We start from the raw sequence: 13,063 nt of genomic DNA on the forward strand, positions 1-13,063 counted from the left end.
TGGAGTATTTAATTACAAACACCTGGAATAATATGGATTGTTGTGTTGTGACACGTCCTAATGGATTATCTAAGATGTCGCTGTTTCAGTATTCACAATGAATGATTCTCATCTTCTTTGCATGCTAACAGCATTAGCACTTTTAGAAGCTGTTGGCAGTTTCATCCGTTAGGTCGACTTAATGCATGATTACTGAGAAAATAAGCGGCTCACAACTTTTAATGTCCACAATAACATAAGTTGTTCGGAGAACAACCACACAGTCCCCAAAAATATGATTTTATAAACACTCAAAGCGAAGTTAGTCTGTTAGCTTGGTTAGCTTAGGTTCTCAGAGAGAGTGTATTCATGCTTCTTTCATCACTCACTGAGTCACCCATGCTCCACCCCTTTATGCATTAATGAGTTCATCGTCCCTCTGCAGGCCAACATGGGGATGCCCAGACACGAGCTTCATATCGGCTGTTCTGGGTCTCTGTAGAAAATCTATGGATGACATCATGCAGGCTTTCACCAGTATACCTATATACAGTCCATGGGGTCAAGCTGAGGAGCAGAGATTCAGGGAGGAGCTGGCCGTCCAGGAGAAGAGATTTGGAGAGGTGTTGGCTGCCCAGAAAAGGCATTTCCACATGGACCTGGAGGCCACAGATGAAAGTTTCAGATGGAAAGAAGCTGTTTTCTGGAAGAGATGGCAGCTTGAAGACCAGAAGTAGAGGTGGGCGTATCAATCCTAATATCGATAATATCGATACCAATGCTGGTATTGATATTGAACGATCCTCGTGTAAAAAGATCGATACTCAAGCTTTTTCTCTCCCTTACGCACTGACTGCTGTGCACGCAGATTCATCAGTCTACTCTCTGTCTGTAAGAGCAGCGCTGCACTGTCACACAACACGGAGCAGCGCACCCTTGTATTGTGGTTTGTCAGCCCTCTACCTCAGGAAATTTTGTTTTAAGGTGTGTGAGTGATATTTTTTTAAGAAAAAAATGTTGCTTGTGATAATAAAGTATTTTGTTGTCACGTACAATGTTCGGCGAAATGCTATGCTAGGTCTTTTAGATCCTTTGGATCTATGAAGCATAAATATGAAACGTATCTGTATCGGTATCGGTATCGGCGATACTGGGCCTGTATTTACTTGGTATTGGATCAATCCCAAAATTCCCGGTATCGCCCACCTCTAACCAGAAGGGGAATGTCAGAGAAGAGCAGCAAGCTGAGGAGCAGTGATTGAGGGAGGAGCTGGCAGTCCAAAAGCAGATGTTGAAGGAGGAGTTGACTGCCCAGAAAAGATGTTTTTAAAAGGACCTGGGGGCCAAAAAATGAGAGTTTTGTGGTTCCTTAAAGGCATGGCAGCCAAGGAGGAGATGTTTAAGGATGAGATAGAAGGGCAGAGGGTGGACTTCAAGAAAGAGATAGAAATGCTGAAAAAGCATTTTGAAGAAAAACTGCAGGATAAATACAACAATCTTTCAGAGTGAATGAAGGAAGTCAAGTTTACCTTAACAGATGGCAGGCAGGGAGGAAGGATTCAGGAAGGGACTGGAAGCCAAGAAAAAAAAAAAAAAAAAAAAAAATTATACAACTGGGAACAAAAGAAGAGAAATTTCAGTAGAAAAGTGAAGCCAGAAAAAAAAATATCAAAGCATTGGAAGCAAACAAGAGAAATTACAGAAAGAACTAATGAACTCCAGCATTATTTTCACAGGAATTTGCCTTTTTACAAATTCATTTATTTAATATATGTAACACACAGAGTAAACCTCTGCTCCTCATCTGTTTTGTAGGTTAAACTGAAACATCTCTCTGTTCAGTGAGGCTGATGTGCTGTTTATATGGACATGAATGTATTCAGTTTTAATGATGAAAGAAATTTTTCTGACCTTATGTTAGCCAAGGAGCAAATATGTAAACCACACGTTTCTGCACCTCAGCAACACCACCACATCCACTTCCAACACCTACGACGCCCCGTCTGTCCTGATGCTGTGACCGCCAGAGGATGTCATATCAACCAGCTGCTCAGTGAAACAGACTTATTCAGAAGATTTGCATGTGCAGTAAACAGTGACGCATCAGAGGATGAACACAACATGTCCAAGTTACTGAATATCTCTTGGAATAAAAGTGAAAAGAGTTTTATACATACATGATATGTTAAATCTGCTAAGAGCCATCTGTTGTGTGGGCCGCCAGAAGAGGAGGTACTGCTGGCCCACCACCAGAGGGCGCCCTGTCTGGAGTGCGGGCTCCAGGCACCAGAGGGCGCAGCCGCCCTCACAGGAGCAGCCAGGGTGACAGACTGTCACCATCACCTGCAACAGCTGTTACCAATCATCTGATCGGCAGGGAGTATATCAGCAGGACGACGTCTCCACCTCTTTGCCGAGATATCGTTCTACCTGGAAGTAACGTGCTCAGCTGACTGATTGACAGTGCTATTTTTGTGACTTTGTGCGTTGTATTGTGGACTACTTTTCCAACGAGAGGTGGAGGTAGTTTTTCCTGCCGTACGGATTACTGGGTGCAAACGCGCCCTCCTTTAATTGCTTTTTGTTCCTCGCCAGCAGTACCAGGTCCGACACGCGGAGGCAGTGGCCACCTGGGAGTTCGGGACTTGGCGGCTCCAGTATTCCCGGGGTCTGTGTCGGAGGAAATCGTGTGTGGTTCCGGTTCTGCTTTGGACAGGCGTCTCCTATCTTCGAGCCTGCCCACACGACACCTTTGTGAATTGACACCTGTCTATTGTTGTTATCTGTTGTATTTGTTGTGCACATTCACAACAGTAAAGTGTTGTTATTTGACCTACTCCATTGTCCGTTCATTTGCGCCCCCTGTTGTGGGTCCGTGTACCTACACTTTCCCAACACCATCTCCAAAAACTGACTGAGATAAGGGAGAGAAACCATCAAGACACCTGAATTTGCACTGAATGGCACTGCATGCAATTTCCTTGTACTTTTTTTGCATAATAAGAATAAAGATTCTGATTCTGAAAGAGCTGCAGTGGCATTTTTTTTTTTTTTTGAAAAATGAACTAAAGAAAAAAAGGGGTAAAATGTACAGGATGAACCAGTACACTGGTTTAGAAATAGTGATACCCACGCAGAATGGGATAAAAATAAAATGCTAGATCTAAGTATGTAATACACAGAGCACAAAATCTCCATCTCCCTCACCCCCCACCTCCAAGTTACAGTGATGAGTCACACTCCGGGACACTAGGTGGCAGTATGCACGATAGTTTTTTTTTTCCGCTTTTGTAGAGAAGTAGATGTTTATTTGCATCCTGCTCCTTGCTATAAACTAAGCTAATGGCGTGCGTGAGAGTTACAATAGAGATCAGTGGTGAGGAGGATGGTTTTATTTGTAACGATTGCTAGCTCGTGTTAGCCAGTAACAGCAGCGCTGTTTCATCATTTTAAAAAGTGGTAAGTTTGGCTCCGCGGTGAGGTTTTTCCCTCCATTTGTTTGAACCATCGTGTCTGAACAATAGATTTTTTTTCTGAGTATAACTCGAGTTGACCCCAGAATCTAACAGCTAACTTGGGAACACCTTGACTTGAATGTTATTTTGGCAGTAAACTTGCATATAAATGTATATGATGTATTCTCAAGGATTAATACAACAAAGCTTCCAACAATTGTAGTCCTAAACGCGTTCTTTCGTTTATCAATTGCAGGTTTGGCGTCAGTGTTCGCACTCCCTATATATATATATATATATATATATATATATATATATATATATATATATATTCTTTGAAGCTGGTGATGCAACACACAGAAGCTACACTATAACTGAAGTACAATCCCTGGCAAAAATTATGGAAATCACCGGCCTCGGAGGTGTTCATTCAGTTGTTTAATTTTGTAGAAAAAAGCAGATCACAGACATGACACACAACTAAAGTCATTTCAGATGGCAACTTTCTGGCTTTAAGAAACACTATAAGAAATCAAGAAAAAAATTGTGGCAGTCAGTAACGTTACGTTTTTAGACCAAGCAGAGAGGAAAAAAAATATGGAATCACTCAATTCTGAGGAATAAATTATGGAATCACCCTGTAAATTTTCATCCCCAAAACTAACACCTGCATCAAATCAGATTTGCTTGTTAGTCTGCATCTAAAAAGGAGTGATCACATCTTGGAGAGCTGTTGCACCAAGTGGACTGACATGAATCATGGCTCCAACATGAGAGATGTCAATTGAAACAAGGATGAGGATTATCAAACTCTTAAAACAGGGTAAATCATCACGCAATGTTGCAAAAGATGTTGGTTGTTCACAGTCAGCTGTGTCTAAACTCTGGACCAAATACAAACAACATGGGAAGGTTGTTAAAGGCAAACATACTGGTAGACTAAGGAAGACATCAAAGCGTCAAAACAGAAAACTAAAAGCAATATGTCTCAAAAATCGAAAATGCACAACAAAACAAATGAGGAACGAATGGGAGGAAACTGGAGTCAACGTCTGTGAACGAACTGTAAAAAACCACCTAAAGGAAATGGGATTTACATACAGAAAAGCTAAACGAAAGCCGTCATTAACACCTAAACAGAAAAAAACAAGGTTACAATGGCTAAGGAAAAGCAATTGTGGACTGTGGATGACTGGATGAAAGTCATATTCAGTGATGAATCTCAAATCTGCATTGGGCAAGGTGATGATGCTGGAACTTTTGTTTGGTGCTGTTCCAATGAGATTTATAAAGGTGACTGCCTGAAGAGAACATGTAAATTTCCACAGTCATTGATGATATGGGGCTGCATGTCAGGTAAAGGCACTGGGGAGATGGCCGTCATTACATCATTCAATAAATGCACAAGTTTACATTGATATTTTGGACACTTTCTTATCCCATCAATTGAAAGGATGTTTGGGGATGATGAAATCATTTTTTCAAGATGATAATGCATCTTGCATAGAGCAAAAACTGTGAAAACATTCCCTGCAAAAAGACACATAGGGTCAATGTCATGGCCTTGAAATAGTCTGGATCTTAATCCAATTGAAATCTTGGTGGAAGTTGAAGAAAATGGTCATGACAAGGCTCCAACCTGCAAAGCTGATCTGGCAACAGCAATCAGAGAACGTTGGAGCCAGACTGATGAAGAGTACTGTTTGTCACTCATTAAGTCCATGCCTCAGAGACTACAAGCTGTTATAAAAGCCAGAGGTGGTGCAACAAAATACTAGTGATGTGTTGGAGCGTTCTTTTGTTTTTCATTGATTCCATAATTTTTTCCTGAGAATTGAATGATTCCATATTTTTTTTCCCTCTCTAAAAAAGTAACCGTTACTGACTGCCACAAAAGCCAGAAAGTTGCCATTTGAAATGACTTTAGTTTTGTGTCATGTCTGTGATCTGCTTTTTTTCTACAAAATTAAACAACTGAATGAACATCCTCCGAGGCCGGTGATTCCATAATTTTTACCAGGGGTTGTATGTAACTCCTGTCCAGGGTCTTGGTGGCTTCCCTCACTAGTCTGCTTCTTATGTGGTCATTCAGATTTTGAGAACTGCCAACTGAGAAAGATTTACCACAGGGTACCTTAAAGATGGATGTGATAATTTCAGCACACATTTAGTGACTTGGAAATGTTCATGGATGCAACTGTCTTTATTTTTAATTTCACTATATGAAAGCATTTATTATTGTTCAATACCTCTAGACAATTATTCATTGTAATTATAGAAAAATGTTTATTAACATTAATTCTTTCTGTTGTGACAGAAATGACAAGCATTTATTTCTGTCTGTGTATAAAAATCAGTAATGTTGACCAGAAGTAATATTTAAAGGTTTTCCTTTTGTTTTAGTCATAACACATACTGTTTGAGATGTACAGTCATAATATTATATTTTTGATATTTTATTATTATAATACCATGATAAAGTACATTCTGACACTATTATTATTAACTTTTGTTTTTTTTTTTCTCGCTTTCTCTTTTGCATTTTTGTTTCAGATGTGACAATTGCTTGTTCCTTTTGGATCCAGTACAGGCTTTTTCAAAGGTAATAGTAATTACAAATCATTTTGAATAGGGTATTATCAATAGCTGATTCTGTTGTTATACCACATACAAGAAATGGCGTTGATTTTCAGATTTATTTATTTGTTTGTTTTTTCTCAGAAGGCACCATGGCCAACCTAGAGCAGTGGGTAAATGACCGTCTGCATGACATCCTCGGACTGAGTGACAGATATGTGTCTCAATTCATGATTGGCACTGCAAGGAGATCATCCACTGCGCAGGATTTTGTGTATCGTCTTGAGCAGACTGGCACAATTGACATTGACCAAAGCATTATTGCCTTTGCACAGGAGCTGTTTGACAAGGTATTTATTTATTTTATTTATTTTATTGAAACCTATAACGATAGTGATATTGAAACACCCCTTCAGTTACACCAGGAACAACTCTGACTATTGTCTGTTAGGTTCCCCGCAAGCAGATGACTGAGAAACCATCCCGGATAATAGAACAGCAAGCAGTTGAAATGGAGAGAAAGAATCGGACATACACTTTACTGGAGGACAGTGACAGTGACGGAGATGCTGTGAGTGAGAACCAGAAAGGAAAGCAGAAAAGCCAGGACAAGAAAAGAAGAAACAAGAGGAAGCACATTCGACAGAAGAAGGAGAGGGAGTCATCAAGTGAAGAGGAGGTACCTTCAAGGTAAAGGATTATCTTGACTGGTTTAATGATTTTTTTTTTTTTTTTTTTTTTTTTTTTTGCTATACAGTATGTTTATGTGATTATTGCATTTAAATAATTTTGACTGTAGGTCTGGGTAGCCTATCTCATATTTGTTGTTGCTGTTAGAGTGGGTTGGCAATGAAGAGTAACGGTTAATTAAGGGTGCACAGTGAGCAACAGGGTGTAATGATACAGCGAGAACAGGAGTTGGTGTGATTTCATATTGGTCCATACTACTGAATCAGTTTGAATTTAAATGGCTTTGGTTAAAATTTTTGTAAGGCTCACAGCAATCCATCTCACCTGTTTAAAAAACAGTGAAAAAGAAACAAAAATCCTGGATACAGATCATTCTCAAAATCTACGTGCCTACTTGTTCTCAGTTCCAAACCACACCCATGGGGAAATAAATGACATATAGTTTTGTCATTGTAGTTACAAGTTTAATCTGACTAGTTTAACAATTCTCTTGGCATTCCTGAAATGTTGTCTTTCACTGGTATCATGATTAGAGCATGCTAACCTCTGTTAGAATTCAAAATGCCTTTATTTACTTTATAATGTGATATATTCACTAATATCACATTGCATATTTTCATGTCTTCAGTGCACCCTTCATTGTGTGTGTGTGTGTGGGTGTGTGTGTTAAAGCACTTGACCAGTAATTTTGAGAGTCCTTCATATGATTTTTTTTTTCTTTCTTTTTTCATCAGGGGTCATGTAGGACAGGGTGACTGTAGCTCTGTCAAGGAAGAAGAAGAAGAGTGGGAAAAGGAAGAGAGAGAGCGACAGCAGGATATTGAAGAGCGAGATGCATTTGCCAAGAGAGTGAGGCAGAAAGACAAAGATAAAACTCGCAATATTGCAGAAAGGACGGACAAGAAGGTGGGACATGAGGAATTTGCAACACTTTTCAAAATTCTGCTGAAGGTGATGGTTTGTGAGATGTGTGTAAAGTGCTTTTCTTCTTTTATTTCAGGCTTATGAAGAAGCCCAGAAGAGACTGAAGATGGCTGAAGATGATCAGAGGAATATGGTACATCCTCTGGAGAAACTTTTATAGTAGCTGAGCTCATTAAATAACCGGAAATATTTTCCCATCTTCATAGTTTTAGTGTTTTTAAGCATATACCTTAATTCTTGGCCTTTCATCACATCACTTTATGGAATTAACCACAAATTATTGTCATTGTGAATGTTGGTACCTGTTAAATAAAGTGGAGTTCTTAAAATGAAGGAAGGGGTGGGGTTTGTTTGTTTTTTAATAACATTTCTTGTTTTCTGCTGTTTGATAGTTGCCAGAGCTGAGGAAGCGCTCTCGTTGGGATTACCTGAAAAAGAGAGAAGCAGAGAAGCTGGAAGACCTGGAGGCAGAGATCATTGACGAGGAACGCCTCTTCATAACAGACGACTTGACAGATAGAGAGAAAAAGGATTTGGAATACAAACGCACTCTACGTGACCTGGCTAAGGACTACAAGAAGGCTGGTGCCAAGGAAATGGAAGAGAGGAAGAACAGATATTATATGCCAGAAGAGAAAAGAAGCAAGGTGTGAATGAGGGATGTGATGGGTGTAATATTTTATTAATTCATGAGTGAGAATCTATAACTTAGGTATAATAACAAAATGTATGTTGCACAGTACAGTGGTCCCTCGTTTATCGTGGGACTAACGTTCTAAAATAGGCCGCGATATGTGAAATCCACGAAGTGGCCAGCGTTATTTTTTACAATTATTATAAACGTTTTAAAGCTGTAAAACCCCTCACTACACACTTTATACACTTTTCTCATTCAGGCATGAACATTTTCTCACTTTTCTCTCGTGTGTAAACAAACTCAAAGTTCAAACCTGAGTAGAAAAATAAGACCAACCTGTTTTCAGGCCCAAACATTTGTTTGAGAAATAAAAATAGAACGTTTTCCTATAAATAATTATGATGGCTTTTAGAACTAACGAATTTAATTTTAACGATCAACGTACGAGGTTGGACACATAAGAAATTATTAATAGTGACTGACCAGTATTTCACAGTTCCTCTGATCGCGCCTCTTCGTCCTGGCGCCGCTGCGCTGTCACGTCTTTTTCCACTGACTCACCTCGCTGCAGGTGTCTTTCCGAGTGTAGAACACAGTTATGGGTAGTTGTTGGCGTTCTTTTTCTTCTGGGCGAGAAGATTCTTATAAACAGACATGCAGAACACGATGCGCATGCTCTCCCTTCGCGGTGTCGAGACCGGCTGCTTGATGAGGCCGCGGAACACAATGCACTGTAAAAAAAAAAAAAAAAAGCAAGCATGCAAAATTGGACTAAAAAAAATCTGCGAGGCCGCGAAAGGTGAATCGCGTTATAGCGAGGGACCACTGTATTTATAAAAAGCAGGCAATGAAGAAAATATGCACAGTACTGTAGACTATATTGATAAGTGGAAATGCATTTACTTTGATGTGCCAGTCATCCTCTGCTAACTGAAATTTGTATTGTGGAAAATCTATTGCAGTGATTGAAAATCAAACTTGCAAATTTAACCAATGGGGGGGAAAAATACAGATAAATGTAGAAAATATGTCTCTCAACACAGTGTTCATCCACTCTGCTGATTAGGAGGTGCCCCAGCAGGATTTGGAGCTGGATGAAATTCCCATGGAGATGGGAGGGGAACAAGGTCGCTGGGAGGAGGAGAGGCTAAAGACGGCCTCTCTCAGCTTTGGAGCCAAGAAGGAACGAGAGCAAGGTATGAAGAAACAGCAGGAGAAGTACCAACTGATCCTGGAGGAGGATGAGACGATTGAGTTTGTCAGCACAGCCATTACCATGAAGGGAACCTTAACAGAAAAGGTGGGGTTCATTTCGGTCTGCTTTCTTCACTTTTATTGTTTGTCACCGTGCCATGAAGCAAAACGTCTTATACTTCATTTCTATTGCATGTTGATCCTGAAAACACCACTTGCTTCATTTCTAAAAATTAACAAAGTAATTCCAAGGTTTGATTTTTGGTGTGTCAGGAGCAAGATGCCTCAGCTCTTTCCCAAGCAGAGCTGAAGAAACAGTCCATGCAGGAGGTCAGGCGCAGCCTGCCCATTTTCCCATACAGAGAGGACCTGTTAGCTGCTGTCCGTGAGCACCAGGTCCTCGTCGTTGAAGGGGAAACGGGATCCGGAAAGACAACTCAGATCCCACAGTACCTGTTTGAAGATGTGAGTATAGTGAATAGTCACAGCATGAGCTTTGCACAAACTGTTGGTGGTATTTCCACTAGTCTTATTCTTTAAAAAAAAACATATTCAAAAGTTTAACTGCGTTAATATGTTGAACGTGGATTGAACACAAAAAATTAGGGATAACGTGATCTCATTGATGCGATCTGTGTTGTTGCGGCTTTCACCACAGTGTCACAGTACACGTATTAAAAGTACCTTAACACTCTCCATTGCTTAAAATACATAAGTATATTTTATTCACACAGATCATCAAGACTGTCTCACTCTGTTTCATAGTGCAGTGTCAATGCAGTGATAACAGCACACCTGCATTGCAAGTTTTTTTTTTTTTTAACAAAATGTTTTATTCAAATTTAGGGCCTCACATTACCATTTCCGTGGTATCTTCTTCACATTTCAAGCCATTAATCCACTTTTGATACCGAGTAGTAAAATAAAACAAAATAAGAAAAAAGAGAACATTGCTTGGGTGGTAGTGTAGTCTCGGAATACTGGTACCATGTATTCTCTCTTTACAATTTAGAAAAATAAATAATTATGATGTTATTGAAGAAGGGAAAACTTTTGACATACCATTAAATAAACAAAATAAAAACAATGCTTTAACACAAGTTAACACGCTATATGATCAAATCTAAATGTATGATCAGTGGGTTCCACTTTTTCTTAAATAAATCAACTGTTAGTTTTAGTTTAGCGGTTATCTTCTCCATAACATAAACCTTCACTGTTCTCTCTTTCCATTGGTTTACTGTAGGCGGTAAAGGTTTACACCAGGATACAGTGATCTCTTTTTTTTTTTTGCCACCAGTACAAGAACCCTAAATAGGTACAATTTTTCTTTGCTTAGTTAAATCACCCAAGAGCACTACGAGGACAAAGAAAGGGGGTTCAAATCAATATAAATATTTTAAATTTTTGATATTTCCTTACTAATTCCCTCCCAAAATGATTTGACCTTTGGGCAATCCCAGAAAGTGTGTGTGTGATCCCCAGTTTGGCAACATTGGATGCTGGGATCCAAATAGGAAGTGACATAAATAAATAAAGCAATCTGGGAAGAATATTCATTCTAACTGTTTCAGTTCTCCCAAAAAGGAATAATGGTAATATTTCCCATCTTTCTGAATTTGAACCAATAGTTTCCCATAATTTGCATTATACAGTTGAGAAATATCTTTTGTGATAATGATTGCCAAATATCTAAATCCGTTAGGTGACCAATTAAATATGGCTTTTTCGGACAGTTCTGCAGGCCATTTCCCCTTTATCATCATATCTTCAGATTTTGATTCATTTATTTTATATCCTGACACAACACTCTTGCAGACACTTCAAAAGTTTAGGTATAGTAACTATTGGGTCCCCAATATATAATATGACATCATCGCCGTATAGTGACAATTTGTGTGTCTTTATGTTATCCAATATACCTAAAATTAACGGGTCATTCCTGATCAGTTCTGCTAAAGGTTCTATGCTGATGGCAAATAAAATTGGTGACAAGCAACTTCCTTGACGTGTGCCCTTTTCACGGGAAAACTTTGACAAATAATCATTCACACGTACTCTGGACGTTGGATTGGAGTATAACACATCAAACCAGTCGATAAAACTGTTATCAAAACCCATATTCTCTAGGGCATGTTTCAGGAACATCCATTCCACCCGATCAAATGCTTTCTCTGCGTCAAGACCGAGAAGCATTGATGGGTGTAGACTATGTTGAGCAGCTGTTATTATATTCAGGGTGTGTCTGATATTATTGATTCCTAATCTTTTTGGTATAAATCCCGTCTGATCGGGGTTTATGAGTTTATTAATAATCTTTTGTAATCTACTAGCCATGATTGCACTCAAAATTTTAACATTGTTACACAATAAACTTACTGGCCTGTAGGAGGCGCATTGTGTAGGGTCCTTGCCCTCTTTGTGTAACACTGAAATTATGGCTTCAGCCCGTGTTTTGGGGGGTCTTTGGCCCTTAAGGCCATAATTAAACACTCTGTCTAGAAGGGGAATAAGTTCTGCCTCGAAGCATTTATAGCATTGCAAGTTTTAAAATCATGTTTATGCTTTCTGTTGCTTCAGAAGCAATGTCTGTTTCTGATGGAAGGTGGATGTGATATCACGTGCTTACCGTCAATCAGATAATGCTTTCCACATAAATAGACTGGTTTTCTTCTCATTATATCTGTTGTCTGCCTGCACACAGAGACCTCTGCATGTAGACAGAGGTGCAACGGGTCGGAACAGCCCCTGACCCCCGTACAGTAAAGATCAATGTTTCTGTGAAGGCTCTCAGTTGTCCAGGTGGTTTCCATAGTAGAGAAACTTGAATATTCAACTGGACTGGGTTGTTTGACGCGAGGACGTTTTGCTTCAAATCGCAGAAGCTTCCTCAGCTAAAATTCTTGCTCTGGTAGTCTGACTTCTGTCTTGACTCTTGTAGAGAAGAATAATGAAGCCACAAAAGCTGGGTGAACAGCAAATCGAAGACTTCGACAAATTCACCTACCTGAGAAGCACTGTCAGCAAGACAGGAGGTACTGATGATGACATTAAGGCCAGGATAAGCAAGGCAAGAGTCGCATTGACCACCCTCAAACCCATCTGGAAGAGTACCAACACACATTTTCCCACCAAACTGAGACTGTTAAACACCAGTGTGAGATCTATGCTGCTGTATGGCTCGGAGACCTGGAGACTGACCAAAGGGCTGGAGCACAAGCTGCAGGTCTTCATCAACACATGCCTGCGACAGATCCTTGGCATCAGGTGGCCCGATGGAATTGCCAACTAAGACCACAGGACCAAGCAGAGACCAGTCAGGGACATCATCCGGACACGAAAGTGGAAGTGGATCGGGCACGCTCTGCGCCGATCAACAACATCACGCGGCAAGCATTGGACTGGAACCCACAGGGGCAAAGGAAAAGAGGATGGCCAGTGACAACTTGGCGCAGGACCCTGGACAGTGAACTGAAGACCATCAAACTGTCCTGGGGAGAGGCAAAGCGGGCAGCCCAAGACCGAACATGTAGGAAATCTGCAGTGGAGGCCCTTTGTTCCAGTTGGAACCCAGAGGATTAATGACGACGATGAAATGCTGGGAGAA

General features: G+C 40.1%; 1 protein-coding gene across 1 annotated transcript in view; it reads left to right on the top strand.

The window, feature by feature from the left end:
- The first annotated feature begins 3,287 nt into the window (after window positions 1–3,287).
- The window catches only part of dhx16 (DEAH (Asp-Glu-Ala-His) box polypeptide 16), an 81,251-nt gene continuing 71,475 nt past the window's right edge, over window positions 3,288–13,063 (top strand). The window contains 9 exon segments of the mRNA XM_034173627.1: window positions 3,288–3,438; window positions 5,988–6,036; window positions 6,156–6,361; window positions 6,463–6,701; window positions 7,436–7,607; window positions 7,702–7,758; window positions 8,018–8,272; window positions 9,329–9,562; window positions 9,730–9,921. Of these exon segments, the coding sequence (XP_034029518.1) occupies window positions 6,164–6,361; window positions 6,463–6,701; window positions 7,436–7,607; window positions 7,702–7,758; window positions 8,018–8,272; window positions 9,329–9,562; window positions 9,730–9,921 (1,347 nt within the window). The 5' untranslated portion in view covers window positions 3,288–3,438; window positions 5,988–6,036; window positions 6,156–6,163.

Source organism: Thalassophryne amazonica, chromosome 7 (genome assembly GCF_902500255.1).
Source record: "Thalassophryne amazonica chromosome 7, fThaAma1.1, whole genome shotgun sequence".
Lineage (NCBI taxonomy): Eukaryota > Metazoa > Chordata > Actinopteri > Batrachoidiformes > Batrachoididae > Thalassophryne > Thalassophryne amazonica.